Source organism: Pteronotus mesoamericanus, unplaced genomic scaffold, assembly GCF_021234165.1.
Source record: "Pteronotus mesoamericanus isolate MK-2021 breed Mesoamerican mustached bat unplaced genomic scaffold, CSHL_Meso_final contig_116, whole genome shotgun sequence".
Taxonomy (NCBI): domain Eukaryota; kingdom Metazoa; phylum Chordata; class Mammalia; order Chiroptera; family Mormoopidae; genus Pteronotus; species Pteronotus mesoamericanus.
In genome coordinates this window covers 43,548,581-43,565,142 of record NW_026555027.1, presented here as the reverse complement: position 1 = coordinate 43,565,142, position 16,562 = coordinate 43,548,581, and the positions used below count along the sequence as shown (strand labels likewise).

The window sequence follows — 16,562 nt, the reverse complement described above, 5'->3', positions numbered from 1 at the left end:
CCCCTCTCTTTCTCCCTTCCTTACCCTCTCTTTAAAAATAGTCTTTTTAAAAATGTATCTGTCTGTACTGAATTATAGAAAAACAAAACTAATCTCTCAAGTTTGAGAAGCAATGCTGTATATTATTATATCAGCCCCTGGCAGTTATGAGAGCACAATGTATTCAAATACATTAATACTTTTTTGGCAAAATACAGATATTCCTATTAAGTACTGTAAACAGCCTATCAATGGAGGCCAGATTTCACCTGAAAATTTGTTATGGGGGAAAAAACCTTTGGTTTTCACAGCTTTTTGGATTTTAGAATTGCAGATAAAAGTACATAGACTAACAACGATGACACTGAACATGATAATAGTAGCAATTATTTGTATAGTGTTTACTACATGTCAGACGTGCATTAATATACACTTATTAATTCACTCAATCCTCTCACTTTCATGAGGTAGGTATTATTATCAGGAAAGAAGCAAGTTATTTTAATTAAGGCAACCTGGTTCCAGGATTTGGGCTCTATTTGTTACCCAACAAAGTAAAAGGCAAACTTTTCTGGGGGCCCTTTAGTGTCAAAAACATACCATTCATCTTGTCAGAGCTTAAGCATGTCACCCTAATACTGCGCAATATAACTAATGTTAAAAATCATTACTTGGAGTCACCAAGGCTAATTGATATTTTACATGCTTTGTTTGTGAAAGCAGAGACATACGGTATTTTATAATGAGTTCCATTGAAAACTGATTTAAAAAAAGATATTGGTGCTTTAAGGAGAGCAAACCCTTAACTTTCCACAAAATTATGAAAGTAGCTAAAATACCCAATACAGCTCCAGTAGCTAACATTTTATTATATCATTTTAAAATTACTATTCAATAAAAAAAAAAAATAAACCTTACTACTCAATCTACACTATGTAAAAATTTATACATAGATTTTTAAATAAGAGTTTATTTAAACTCTAAAAACTCTAAGAAGTAGCTACCTGGAAAATGTTGCTGAATTATTTTTAGTAACTTATAAAAATATTAAGACCTCCCAAATATCCTAGCACAAAGAAGGGAGAGAAAAATAATATCTTTATGCTACAACTGACCTGATACTGTAGCTTTTCCGGAGATGGGGTTTGGTGTGGACACAAGGGACGCAGCACTGATGACAGAGGGAGCAGCAGCCTTGCAGGTTCCCATGGTGGCCTGGCTCACACACACCTGCTGCTGCCCAGAAGTTTTCATTACAGAACCTAGAGTAGATGATGGACTGGGAGCCGCTCCTTCTGACTGCTCATCCGCAGGGCCAGAAATAACAGAAATTAAGAAGAAAGCAGTGTAACTTATACAGAACAGTGACTGCCATGTAGCATACTTAATAAATATTCTCTATTAGCTATTACTACCTACGGATTAAATGCCAGGCCATTTAAAACAATTGCTTCTTTAGCCCTGGCTGGTATGGCTCAGCGGATTGAGCGCCAGCCTGTGAACCAAAGAGTCACTGGTTCGATCCCCAGTGTAGGGCACATGCCTGGGTTGCAGGCCAGGTCCCCAGCAGAGGGCGTGCATAATGCAACCACACATTGATGTTTCTCTCCCTCTCTTCCCCTCTGTAAAAAGTAAATAAAATCTTAAAAAAAAAACAAAAAAAAAAACTCCCCAAAACAATTGCTTCTTTAGTTTGTGGATCCTACGCTTTTAGAGTTCATGGGCCAGGAAAATTTTTAAATGAGATGGTTGCATTGGGTTCTATCACTTTAAAAAAGGATACTTAAACACCAAAAAAAGTAGAAGGATATAATCTCAGAATGTAAAACTGGAATAAAATGAGCTTCACTAAAAACTCACTATATATGTTTTAAAGTCTGCCACATCCATTCAACAAACATTTACTACATGGCCCAGAGATAAAAGCCCTCAAGAAAAAGAGTGTTACCAAACCGCGATGAATGTTATAGTAAGAAGTTACAGGCAGAGGTGCATGGCACCATCACAAGTCAAATGAGAGGGAAGTGACTACGTCTACCAGGGGACAAGGAGGGCAGAATACTGGAAAAGCTTCAGGTAAAAATGTGTTGTGGCATTTGTCAGTGCTTCATTCCCTCCTTTTCATTTCTAACATTCAGTTTTATGGCTATGCAACACTGTTTATCCAAATCAACAATGAAAAGACAATAAATAACCCAACAAAAAATGGGAAAAGGATCTGAATAGACATTTCTCCAAAGAAGATAAATTAAAAAAGACAAAAGGATACTCAATATTTCATTAGCTATAGGAAAAGGCAATTTAAAACCACAATGAATTAGCAGTTCATACCCACTAGAATGGCTATAATTTTAAAAAATGGACAAGAACAAGTGTCAACAAGGATGTGGAAAAACTTGAATCTTCATACATTGCTGGTGGGAATCTAAATTGGTGCAGCAGTTTGGGAAAACAGCCTGGCAGTTCCTCAAAATGTTAAACATAGTTACTAGATGGTCTAGCAATTCCTATCGTAGGTATACAGCCAAGAGAAATGAAAACATATGATTATATAAAAACATGTACAAAAATGTGCATGACAGTATATTCATTCATTATTCATTATAGTCAAAAGGGAGAAACAACCCAAAGTGATCTGCTGCGGGGTACATATCATTCTCTTCCCCCCGAATGATTAAAAAAAAAAAAATTGCTAGAATTAGATGCTGATGGCTGCACAACCCTGAGAACAAAATATAAATCAGTAAATTGTACACTTTAAAATGGTGAGCTTTAGGGTAAGGAAATTACAGTTTCTTTTTAAAAGAGAATGGCATGGCCCTCTGGTGTACCTGCTGAATATCTTCCTTATGATTTTACTACTTTTATGTTTCATGCCGATTTTCTACTGTCCTGCTAATTCTCACCTGCTGTGCAGGACCATTTGCCGAGAGGGCCACCGCTGGAGAAGTGGCAGCTGTGATAACCCCTCCTGCAACTCTCAGCATCGTGGTCCCAGGCTTTGAGAGTTGTGAGGTGGCTGGCACAGACTTCAAGGTACCATCAGATATTTTCATCAGAGACGCCTGTCCTCCAGGGGCTGCCTGCAGAAACAAAATTGGTCGAAGTCATAATGTTGCCCTGGTTAACAGGCATAATTTATTCCCTACTTACACATGCCCCTAGAATTTGTGCATATCCAGGAAACTCTTGCTAATCAAAACTATATGGAGTGTTTGTGCACCTTTCCAAAAAATTCTCAAATTTATGAACTTTTACCTTTAACCCTAATGTACAATGAGTAAATAAATGCAATTCCAAGCCACTATTTGGTAGCAGTGTGTTCAAAAATACCAGACCATTGGTTATCAAAATAACTGTGTCCGAAGTGCTCTTAAATATAATCTTTAAACAAAAACTGAACCGAGAGGGCCATATTTAAATGGGTAAATTAATGGTACTCTAGGCTTAGCACAAGATTAGCACTTCATACTGGAGAATCATGCAATAAATTATAGTTTTAATAGTTTAAAACAAGGATCAGCAAACTTTTCATGTAAATAGTATGACTAAGCATGTCAGGCCACACAATCTGTCCTGCAACAACTCAACTTTAGTGCCACAGGATTAAATGGGAGTGGGTGCATGGCAATAACATGTTACTTAAGATTTTTATTTATTTATTTGTTTTTAGACCAAGAGCAGGGTGGGAGAAAGAGAGAGAGAAACATCAATGTATGAGAGATCACTGACCGGTTGCCTCTTGCACACACTCAGCACGCCTTCAACTGGGGACCTGGGAATAGAACTGGCCACCTTTTGGTTCGCAGGTCGGTGCTCAATTTACTAAGCCACATCATCCAGGGAATAAAATGTTACTTATAAAAACAGGAAGCTTTGGGTTTAGTTTGCTGATCCCTGGTCTAAATGGCTGCTTTGTGCCCAAAATTAATGCACCTCATAGGTCATACCATTTATCAGTCTCCAAGGGCACCCTATGTGCTAGGAATGGCAGAAAGCACTTCTACATAGCTATGTGATTTAATCTTTTCACAAACTTTATAACGTAGATTTCAATTCCATTTTAATGATGAAATATTAAGTTTAGGGACTTTACCAGGGTCGCAGAGCTAGTAACTGAAGGGTCCGTGATTAGAATCCAGAAGTAGTAGCCATGGCATAATTTGCATTGGAGTCTTAACCAAATTAAAACCACAACTAGGTATCACTTCATACTCCTCAAAAAGAGTAAAATTAAAAAGAATGATGATCTTTCATGTTGGTGAGGAAGGGGAACAACTGGAACTCTACCATATTACTTATGAAAGAATCAAATGGTATAACCACTTGCAAAACTGTCAGTTTCTTATAAATTTCTTATACGTAGCCTACGACCTAGCTATTCTACTATATAAAATGATTTCTACAAAAGGTTCACAACAGTATCACTCGTAAGTCAAAAACTTGAAATAATCAAATGTCCATCAAATGCAGGAAAATAAAGTCATGCAACAAAATACTAAAGAATAAAAAATAAACAACTGATGCACATACGGCTAAATCTCAAAAGCATTATGTTGAACAACAGAAGCTGGACATAACAGTACATACTTTATAATTTTATTGATTTGAAATTCAAGAACAGATAAAAGCTAATCTATGGTGATAGAAAGAGAAAAACATTGATAGAGAAAAAAAAGGAAAGGTAAAGTTCTACATTTTGATTGGGAGAGTGGCTTCATGAGTACATACATCTGTTAAAACTAATTGAGCAGTATACTTATGATCTGTATATTAACCTATGTAAATTACATCTTAATGAAAGGCAACAGTAATTGTCTCAGCTGTGGCAGAATAGAAAGTCATTTCACTAGCTGTAGTATAAATAAGTAGGAATAAATAAGCTCAGCTTTTGAAGAACTGCCTGAAAAATATTGGAGCCTATATGTGTCTGGAATAGTTAAAAGCATCTTGACCTAAGGGAAATCAGTATTCAAGGAAACCAAATGCTGATAATTTGAAGAGATTAGTAAAACTGATGAACCTCTAGCTAGACTGATCAAGAGAAAAAGAGAAGATACATAATCATCAAAATCAAGAATTAAAAAAGAAACATCACTAAAGATTCTACAGACATTAAAAAGATGACAGTCCCTGGCTGGTGTGGCTCAGTGGATTGAGCACCAGCCTGTGAACCAAAGAGTTGCTGGTTCAATTCCCAGTCAGGGCACATGCGTGGGTTGAGGGTCATGTTCCTGGTGGGGGGTGTGCGAGAGGCAACCGAACACTGCTGTTTCTCTCCCTCCCTTCCTCTCTCTAAAAATAAATAAATAAAATTAAAAAATAAATAAAAAGATGAGGGAAAATTATGAACATCTCTCTTTATGCCAATAAATTTGACTACTTAGATGAAACAAATTCCTTTAAAGATATAAACTATAAAACCTCCCTCAAGAAGAAACAAATAAATAATGTCCTGTATCTATTAAATATATTGAAATTATAGTTAAAAACCTCCCCAATTAGGAAAGCTCCAGGCCATTATGCCTTCACTTTTGTAATCTAAACAGGTAAGGAAGAAATAATACCAATTCTATATAAACTCTTCCCAAAAAAGTGAAGAGGGAAGTTTCCAACTCATTTCATGAGGCCAGCATTACCCTTATACTAAAACTACAAAGAAAACTACTGGCAAATATCCCCTGCAAAAGTTCTCATTAGTTTTTCAAATTAAATCCAGTATGTTACAAAAAAGAATATAAAACAACCAAATGGAGTTTATCCCAGGAATGAAGGGTTGGTTTGACATTTGAAAAATTAACATAACTCACCATATTAATAAACCAAAAAAAGAAAAATATTATCTCAGCAAAAAAAATATTTGATAAAAATGCATTATCTATTCCATGCTTTGAGAACTGCAGGTTTCTATAGTCATAGAAAAGGCACTGTTTGCCCTGACCAGTGTGGCTCAGTTGGGAGTCATCCTGCAAAGCAAAAGGTCACCAGTTCAATTCCCCATCAGGGCATATACCTGGGTTGTGGGTTTGGTCCCTGGTTGGGACATGTTCAGGGGGCAACCATTCGATGTTTCTCACATCAATGTTTCTCTTCCTCTTTTTCTCCCTCCCTCTATTTCCCCCTTAAAATGAAATAATATTTTATTTTTTTAAATAGAATCTTTTTAAAGATGTATTGTTTGTTGATAACTGGTATCATACTGTCTACATTCTTGTTTGTTTCATTAATTTTTTGAGATTTAGCTACAGATTCAGATGATTATGATATTCCTCACCCAGTTAAAATTCCCTGTCATTATTATTTGGCTTATACTAAAAAAACAAAACAACAATAAAAAAACGCTGTAGAAACAGGCACCAAACTCCCCATACCATTTACTTACTGTATAGTGTGGCTAAAATCACCTGCTACGCTATTCAGAATCCCCTGTATGAAGTCCCTCCAGAGAAATGTTAGAATGAAGTGTCAAGAAATTTTTTTTCTTCTCTTTTCACAAATAGTGTGAACTTTATAATGGATCATACTTCTCATTTGCTTTGACAAGTTTAATAACTATGTAGGATGTCATTGTTTACATATCTAAACAATACTCTGGCTTTATTCTCTCATTCTACTTATGTTTTCCCAAATCTCAAGAGTTTTATTCTTATTTTTCTATACCATTTTATTGTTCACTTTCTTATGTAACTTTAATTTCTTTTTGGAAAGAATAAGTTGTAAATATATAAATAAATGCCACAATCACCATCTTTGTATGTGTGCGCGCGCGCACGCATGAGCTTACCTGGGTAAACAAAGTAGTTTTTTGTCCAGAGATGACTTTCAATGTTTGTTGTCCTTGTGCAGAAGACGTGCTGACTCCCAGGGTTCCTTGGACCACTGACCCGGTGGTCAGCTGTTTTCCAGAAGTCTGGGGCGATGGCTGGCCAACTAAAAAAGTACCCTAAGTTAGAAAAAATAAAGACCTAAATCAGTAATTTGTTGAATTCAAATAACTTGCTCTGATCCTTTAAATTACAAGGTCCCATGTTACAAGCTACAATGCTCTCCTCATTCTGCAACTCAGTCAAAAGAACTGAAAAGAATGGTGCTCAGTGTCAGTACCAACAGTTATCTCTACTTCTCAAACTTTGCATAGTAGTTATGAAGCAGGTGTTGGAAACTCAAGTTTTGCAACTTAGTCCTCAAAACTGGATTTAATCATTCAGAGTGATTAATAAATACCCTTCTCAATAAAAATGTCTAGAGTCACAAATCCATTACTTTCCTTAAGGGACAGCCAAGACTTCAGTATAGGGCAAAGAGGGCGGAAACCTTTTGCTAATCTTGAATCCAACCTAACTCCAAATACCACCATCTCACATATCTCTTTGGTTTCTCCCTTCTAAGAGAAAAATATTAAACTGTACATTAATATTGTTTATTATCTCATGGATTTGGGCAGCATCAGCACAGTGAAAAATCTTTCTTTGAGTCAGAAGGATCTGGGTTTAAACCCAAAGCTACCACTGGCTCAACAGAAAGGCCTTGGATAAGTTACTTATGTCTTTCTGAAGCTTTATTTTCTCTTCTCTCAAAACAAAACAAGCTCAAAATAATATAGGTTTACAACATAGCTAAAAGGTCAGTATTTGACTCCCATTCCCAGATCAGTAATGGTAAATCCACTACAATTAAAGGCAGTTATTAAATAACTAAATGAAAAGATACCAGTCACAATGACCAGACCTGAGGCGTTTGCTTGAGGATGTAAGACGTGTAAGTCAAGTGCTGAGCTATCCCTCCAGGCCCAGCGGGGTTCTGGGTGCCTCCTGTTCCTCCTCCTCCTGCACTGCTGCCACCTCCGCCGCCGCCGCCTGCACCGCTGCCACTACTGCCGCTGCTGCCGCCGCCGCTGCCGCCGCCGCCGCCGCCACCACCACCAGCAGCAGCAGCAGCTGAGCCAGACTGCAGGTCTGCAGGTGCAATGAAGACAGCAACATCATAAAAAGTATCATGAAACTTAATGGGAAAACAGGTGAGCCCACAGAGATCTCCTTTACAGCACAATTCCTTCTCTTTCCTATTTTTCTCCTCCTTTTCTGACAAGAGAGCTTCCTAGAGTTGAAGAGTGACATCTATTTACTTTCAACTGAATGACAGTTGATTAGCTAAGCTCTGAGTACAATCTTTGACAGCTGTTTTGACTTAGCTGTCAAAGAGCAAGAAAAGTCTGATACTGACGTTTTCTAACCCAGTGTTGATTTTAGTGAACACTTCAATATACTCCAAGACCTGCTTCCAAACTTTTTGGCCTCTGATTCAATTTAAGTGAAATTGCTGGAATTTAGTGTAATTTTACAGCACTCTCTTCTGTCTCTCCCAATGCCTCGGAAAAATTAAGACTTTCCTTATATTTATGATGACTCCAGGGTCCCATTTTTTATCCTTCAAATTCCACTTTCAAAGCCTTTGGACCCTTTTTACTTCCCTTTTGCTGACATACTGTACATTAACTAAAATCTAAATAGCTCTCTGATGAATTCTGGAACTTATACTGCCCTTTTCTTACATAAATTTAACTTTTTGATATACCATTGTTTAGATAAGAAGAAAAAATACCAGGGTGAGAAAGTAGAAATCACCCATTAGGATCAATAAACAAAACGGTGATTAGCCTACACACTGCATTTTGGCAAGAGTGGGTACTTTCTGATGAACCTGATTGTTGTACCAATTATACTTCTGATTCAGAAGGTAATAATTCCCTTTACCTTTTCTTTTTCAACACTACACAAATTATTTTTCTTTGTATGTCAAAGCAAAAGTGTATACATCTAGATAAATCACTTAATTTAATTGGGACTTTAAGACATACATTTAGGCTGAGCCTGTATTTCTCTTTCCATCTCCCAACATAGCAAACTTAACAGTAGCTAAATAATTGCAGGCAGAGAGATTAGATTCCAGTCCTTTCTTATCTCCTTCGACATAAAAATAGGCTCCCGCTTCTTGAAGTAGACAGAGCTCCTTCCCAGGTATCACCAATTTCAGTCACCACCGAAAGAAAGCGCTCTTCTCCATTTACAGCTCACACAGACAGCTGCTCCCAGCACGGCCTCAATGATCATACCTCCTCAGTGTAACGCATCCCTGATCCCAAACTCTCAGAAGGTAAGCCCAAAATAATAGTGCCACCTCTAAGGCTATGATTATTTAAAGCCAATTCTAGTTAAATTATGTATTATGTCTTAAGTGCATTTGGGCCAGTACGACCATGGTGGAAATCATGCCACCAAGCAGAGCTATGGAAATGCTTCTGGAACACTAACTGCCGCTCAGGTGAATGAGATGAACATACCCAGAGACCCAAGAACCCAATGACTTAATGATGGACTAACTAGCATTATTGGTGGCTCGCAGGATGGCTCCTTGAGGGATCAGCAGCAGCTTTCCTTTTCCTGAAGGATTCTTGCTGTTCGTTGTAAGGTAGAGTTTAGTGCCAGGTGGCAAATTTGCCAAGTTGGCCAAATTAGTGGCTGGTAGCTGCAATGTTGCCATTACTAAAATGGTAAAAAGAAAAAGAGCAAAGACACTAAGATAAAATGGAACCGAAGGCAAGGTTATCTCTAAAATTAAAACAGAAATAAATTATTAAAAAACACTAACAGTAAACTCTAAAGTTTATTTCTCAGATGCATAATGCTTTAAAGGGGGATATTTTTAAATATCTTGCTAGTTAAATAATTTACATAGTAGAGTCTGCAATAAACTATAAAGTAACTCATTTGTATTTCAGTATCATTTGAAATTTTTGTATTTAGTACACTAAATGTCCTGTTTTGCCCAGAATAATTCCAGTTTCCACCTGTCTTGTTTTAATTAGTGGCTTAACAGTGGCTCATGTTACTCTCAAAAGTACTGTGATTTAGACAATTAATAAAATAATCACCCTATCTGTGGTTGAATACACAATCTTCCCTCTTTTTTTAAAGTCCACTTCTAGTAACAAATAAATCTACTGATTTGAAACAAAAGTTCTAGCCTCCCTCACTGTCTAAGAACTACAAACTGCTACAGTCAACTGGCACAAATGCTATGAAACTGTAGTTCATCTTTTCAAAGTCTAACCTATGTCAAAGAACTGTCACTTACCTACCCCTGAGAATTTACTTCTTGATGCACATGGCTATAAAACCTCTAAATGTAAGTCTTAAAGGAGACTTACATATCAACTAGTTTCTTTGAATTCAAATCTCCATGAAATGAAGCCTACAGAACAATATGAGTTACCACAAGGGAATGGACTCTCACAGACTTCTCGAGCCTGCTGAAGTGGTCCTCCTCATTACCACCAAAACTTTGGGAAGCAAGAACCCTGAGAGCTGCCACAAAATATCAGGGACTGATTAAAACTGAGCGTCATCTCTTTCCATTACCAGAACTAATCCCATCTTAGACTACCGTGCGTTTCTGCCACTGCCAGAACCACGCCTCTGCGGTCAGCCACCTCACCCGAAGCCCCGCCCCCCAACACGGCTCACAGCCCCTGACCAGAGCGAGTCTCATTCCTCCCTCCAAGTCCCCAGGAATTCCTGCTGGGATGGTTACATCCTCTGGAACCTCAGCCTCCGCGAACGTAATCTCTTTTTGTGATATTAAACCTGTTAACCCTCTGAAGATACAACTTCTCCAGGAGCCCCTTAGCAAGGGGTTGTTTACCTTACCTTAATACCTAAGAGCCAGGACTAGAAGAGATGTGTTTTTGCTCTCCAGTTTGGCTTTTAGACCATTATCAACCCTCACTCTAGGAAAAACAAAACAAACCCCCAGCTCCTCTGAGATTCATGCTTGGCTATACCATCTAATCCCTCTTTTTTGCTTACTCACCGGAACTCCCAGTCACTTCTCATTTACTGAGGACTGACTCCTGACTCAAAGCCTCTCCACGCTAAAGACTGTCATTCTCAGTGACAGCACTGTAGATGGCATTTAATTCTCTGGCTTCCCAGTTGCTTGATCTTCTAAACCCCAAAAACCATTTCTTTCAATGCATCTCCAGCACCCATTTTTAATGTCAAAAATGAACTTTTGTCATCAGCAATTCACTGCCTCTGAAATCTTTATTTTGTACCTCCCCTACCTTCTATCCTTCCAACTGACTGCAACAATTCTTTAGCTTCATCAAGACCTTCAAAATTTAGTAAATATTTAATGTCTTAGGTATGTATTTTTTTCATGCGTTCACAGAAACAACATATCAAAGCCTAAAACACATTCAAGGTGTTTAAACTTTTGTTTGACAGAGAATGCATTAGTCAAGTATCTCCAAATGCTGCAATGTATGTAACAAGTTTTAAGTCTGAAATACAACCCAAAGTGGAGATAAGGACTAATGAGAATTATTCTTCAAACCTGAAGGCAGCATCATAAAAAATACCCTCTATCTTTATTACTGAACACACATACCCTCCCTTACTAGGTTTTCCTAGGCAGAATCAAATACCAAATAGAATCACCAGCAAAGGACATTTTGGTAGGTGCTGCTAAAAGGGCCCCAGTTAGTATTAGTTACCTGAGCCCTGAGGTCCACTCTTCTGAGGGCCAGCAGCAGTGACCTGAGCCTTGGTTAAGGCTTGCACTGGCTGAGCAACAATGGTTCCTCCACCTCCACTCACAATTGCTTTGGCAACTCCTTGGGTCACAACTTGCTTTGGACCAACTGCTTTGGCGACGGAAGAGCTGGCCTTGGCTACAAGGATCTGGCCACCACTGATCGCCACAGCCTGTTTCACTGTTGAAGGTAAAGTAGACCCAACTGGCACCCCAACAACCTGTTTAAAACAGAGGAAAGTCCAGCAGTGCTTCTTCTCACAGTCCTTTCGAGAGCTCTGAGAACAGAATAGTTACTGTGTTCCAGCAAAGAACAAAGCAAAGTTCTAGAATTAGTACATGGAGTCTAATCCAATGTAAGAAAGCAACTAATGATAGATGTGAACGGCAGCAGTATTTCTTACAATTTGGATATTATTAAAATAATAGGTTATAGTTTTTCTCTTAATCCCAGCTATTTATTACTATTTATTTTAATTATAAAAAGTAATACATGTTTTTATAGAAAATACACAAGTGTGAAGAAAAAAATCCTACTTATTCAGGAAAAAAACAATACTTTTAGTGAATTTACTTCCAATTCTTTTCAATATTTGTTTCAAAACAGATTAAGGTCACACAAAGTTTTCTAACTTTTAATTCTACATCGTATCAAACATTTCCCTGTTACTATGTTTCAAAATATTTTTAGATGACCAAATAATAATAGATTAGAATAAATATACCATAAAGTATGCATTTCACAACTTTAGATATTTAGGTAATTTTAAACTTCACATTATGAGAAAATGCAATAAACATTCTCATTTGTGAACTATAAACTCCATTACAAAAATTTAAATGTCACTTCTTCTGTAATCCCTTCTATGTTATCTCCATCTGCAACAATTATTTCTTCATCTCTAGAAATCCTAACAGTCCATGGTATCTCTTTCAACTGATTTTTAAGTTATCTTTTTCTACAAATTTCTAATCTTTCCTTTACGAAAGGTAGACATTTGGTTAAAAATGACAAAGTATAAACAAAAAGGTTAATTTAATTTTTAAAAAGATTTTATTTATTTTCAGAAAGGGGGAGGGAGGGAGAAAGAAAGGGAGAGAAACACTGATGTGAGAGAGAAATGCTGACTGGCTGCCCCTGGTACGTGCTCCGACCAGGACTGAACCTGCAACCTCTGCGTGTGCCCTGACCAGGAATCAAACCAGCAACCTTTCGCTTTGCAGTACAATGCCCAACCCACTAAGCCACACCGGTCGGCTTGGTGGGTTAAAATTTAATTGAATTTTAAAAGAAAGACCCCAGTACCCAAATTATGAATGTTAGAAATATGTGGTTCTGAAAATATCGTGAAATAAACTCTTAAAGAAAATACTACAGAGCTCTTTAAAAAAAAATTTTTTTTTGATTATGCTATTACAGTTTTTGTCCCAATTTCCCCCCCTCTGTCCCCCTCCACCCAACACCCCCTACAACTGTACATGTCCATGGGTCATGCATGTAAGTTCTTTGGCTGCTCCATTTCCTATCCTGCACTTTACGTCCCCATGGCTATTCTGTAACTGCCTATCTGTACTTCTTACTCCCCTCACCTCTTCACCCAGTTCCCCTCACTCCCTTTCCAATCTGAATACAGTCAAAATGTTCTCCACATCCACGATTCTGTCTCTGTTCTTGTTTGCTTAGTATTCTTAGACTCAATTGTTGACAGGTATGTACTTATTGCCATTTTACTGTTCATGGTTTTGACCTTCTTTTTCTAAATAAGTCCCTTTAACATTTCATATAGCAATCGTTTGGTGAGGATGAACTCCTTTAGTTTTTTTCTTGTCTGGGAAGCTCTATCTTCCCTTCAAGTCTAAATGACAGCTTTGCTGAGTAGAGCAATCTTGGTTCTAGGTCCCGGCTTTTCATGACTTTATTTTTTGCCAATCCTTTCTAGCCTGCAAAGTTTCTTTTGAGAAATCGGCTGACAGTCTTAGGGGAACTCCCCTGTAGATAACTAACTGCTTTTCTCTTGCTGCTGTTAAGGTTCTCTCTTTATTTTTAACCTCTAGTATTTTAATTATCATGTGTCTTGGAGTGGGCCTCTTTACATCCATCTTGTTTGGGACTCTGTGCTTCCTGGACTTGCATGTCTACTTCCTTCACCAAATTAGGAAAGTTGTCTTCCAGATTTTTTCTAATAGGTTTCCAATTTCTTGCTCTTTATCTTTTCCTTCTGGCACCCCTATGACACAAATGTTGAACCTCTTGAAGTTGTCTTAGAGGCTGCTTATACTATCCTCATTTTGGGGGGGAGGGGTTCTTTCTTTTTGTTGTTCTGTGTGGTTTTTTTGCTTTCTTCTGTTCCAAATCGCGGATCTGATTCTGTTTATTCCACTCTACAGTTGTTCCCCTGTAAATTGTTCTTTACTTCAATTAGTGAGTCCTTTGTTTCTGACTGGATCTTTTTTACACTGTGGAGGTCCTCACTAAGGTCCTTCACCATCTGCGTAACCGGTGTTTTGAATTCTGCATCTGATAGATTGCTTATCTTCTTTTTGTTTAGTTCTTTTTCTGGAGTTTTGATCTGTTGTTTTTTTTTTTTCATTTGGGCTGCGTTTCTTTTACTGACTCAGTCCCTGCTGGTTTTTGTAGCCAGAAGTTATAGGGACTTATTTTCCTGGCACTGGAACCCTGGGCTGGGGGGCCTGGTGTGGGTCTGGGACTCCTCACTCCCACAATATCCCTCCTGAATTTTTTCTACCACACATGTATGTGGGACCAGCCCATTCCACATCTCTTCCTCTCCTACCAGTGTGTATGGATGTGGTTTAATTTTGTAGTTGTCAGACTTCCATTCAACTTGATTTCTGCTGGTTCGGAGTGCTGTTTCATAGTTTTGATGTGGTTGAATGAGGAGGCAAGCTGTGTTTACCTATGTTGTCATCTTGACCAGCAGTTACTACAGAGCTCTTTTAAAACAAAGAGTACGATATTCAATTAGAAGATACAATTTAATTAATGGCATGGTGGGCCGGTACCTTCCATTCCCCAGTTCCTTTTTTTTTTTTTTAAAGATTTTATTTATTTATTTTTAGAGAGAGGAGAAAGGAGGGGGAAGAGAGGGAGTGAAACATCAATGTGTGGCCACCTCTTGTGCACCCCTCACTAGGCACCTGGTCTGCAACCCAGGCATACGCCTGGACTGGGAATTGAACCAGCGACCCTTTGGCTTTCAGGCTGGCACTCAATCCACTGAGCCATACCAGCCAGGGCTCCCCAGTTCTTTATTTTTATAAAAAGAATTCACCAGAAACTAGATGAAAAGATCTTTTTAAGAATGGCAAAAGATTGGTCTTCAAAAAGCAAAAAAGATAAAGTAGGAAATACTTTTGACCCATGAGATTAGAGGGGAAAAATTTAAAAGTCTGATAACCCCAAGAACTGGCTAGAGGATACAAAGAAATAGGTTTACTGCTTGCAGGAAAGTAGATTGGTATAGTCACTCCAGAGAGATATTGGCATATCTAATAAAACTGAAAATTCGCGTAACTCATGTTGTAGCAATTCTACTGTTAGGACTACAGTTGACCACTGAAAGCGGATATTTGGGGTGCCGACACCCCAACGTAGTTGGAAAAAATCCAATTGTAACGCAACTCCCCCAAGCTTAACTATACCAGTTGGCCCTCAGTATCCACAGGGAAGTGGTTCCAGGAACCCCTGCAGATATCAAAGCCCCTGGATTCTCAAGTCCCCTATATAAAATGGTGTACATAGCTTAATGCAAACAGTCAGCCCTCTGCATCCGTGGACTCCCAACCACAGACTCAAAACAGTACAAGTATTTATTTTAAAAAAATTGCATGTAAGTGCACCTGTGTAATTCAAACCCATGTTCAAAGGTCAACTGTATCTTTTATGTAGGTCTTCAAATGCACAAATATTACATGTTACTTATGGCTATGTGTTTACATAATAAAAGTATGGAATGAAAAGCTACACATCCAAATTCACAACAGTGTTGCTTTTGAAATGAACAAAGTGAACTTCAACTTTATCAGTCATATTTTATTTGAAGAAAAAATGATTAAGAAATGAACATGTTAATTCAGGGTGGAGGATATGTGAGAATTGATTATATTATTCTCTGTATTTACTGAAATTTTAGAATCTTTATAAATTAAAAAAATAATAGGATTGCTAAAGAGATAGAACAAAGTGATAAACCATATACAACCGATGAATGGGAATTTTAAGCTAAATAATTAGTAAATCATACATGGTTTCTTTTCAAAGAATGTGAATATAGAGAAATACACTTGCCATGTGCTTGGATAATATGGCTGATGTCAAGATAATAGTCCCCTAATTAACTGTTATAAACCACAGTGTAACACAGAAGAAAGAGTACAGGTTTTTCTAAGCAGTCAGACCTGGTTTCCCAGTTTTGTGTCATCAGTTAGTAGATGGGTAAGTTATTTAACTTGAGCTTTAGACATCTCATCAACAGTATTTAATCTCATAAGATTATGAGACATAAATAAGAATAAGTTAATAAAATGCAAACTGCAAGCCAACATGATGCACACAGTAAATGACAGCTGCTGCTGCTGCTGACACTCATTATCATCTGAAGAGTGGTAACCTATGAAACCACATGGGGACTCAATGGGTAGAGACAGAGCTGTCCAGGGCACAGGACCTTGATCTTGAACCCTAGATTGTTGGTCAAATAGAAATGAAAGTATGTAATATCCGATCTCTACTTTAAATATTCTAGGAAAAGAAATTAAGATGAGCGAAATGCTGGTAACTGTTGAAACTGGGTAACAGGCACATGGGATTCATTACAGTAGTCTCTCCGTTTTTATCTAAGTTTAAGAAAGAAGGGAGGGAAAGAAAGAAGAAACAAGAGAATGGAAGAACCAAGCTTTTAAAAAGCAAGTTGGCAGAGACAAATGTATTTGAAAAAATAAAATAAAATTTAAAAAAAAGTAAACATAAA

The 16,562-nt window shown here is 37.7% G+C and overlaps 1 protein-coding gene across 1 annotated transcript in view; it reads right to left on the bottom strand.

The window, feature by feature from the left end:
• Nucleotides 1–16,562, bottom strand: part of YEATS2 (YEATS domain containing 2) — an 84,281-nt gene that overhangs the window by 16,061 nt on the left and 51,658 nt on the right. Inside the window, exons 17-22 of the mRNA XM_054581189.1 lie at nt 11,534–11,792; nt 9,360–9,521; nt 7,708–7,934; nt 6,764–6,922; nt 2,886–3,062; nt 1,095–1,278 (exon numbers count right to left, since the gene is read on the bottom strand). Of these exons, the coding sequence (XP_054437164.1) occupies nt 1,095–1,278; nt 2,886–3,062; nt 6,764–6,922; nt 7,708–7,934; nt 9,360–9,521; nt 11,534–11,792 (1,168 nt within the window). The remainder of the gene's footprint in view (nt 1–1,094; nt 1,279–2,885; nt 3,063–6,763; nt 6,923–7,707; nt 7,935–9,359; nt 9,522–11,533; nt 11,793–16,562) is intronic.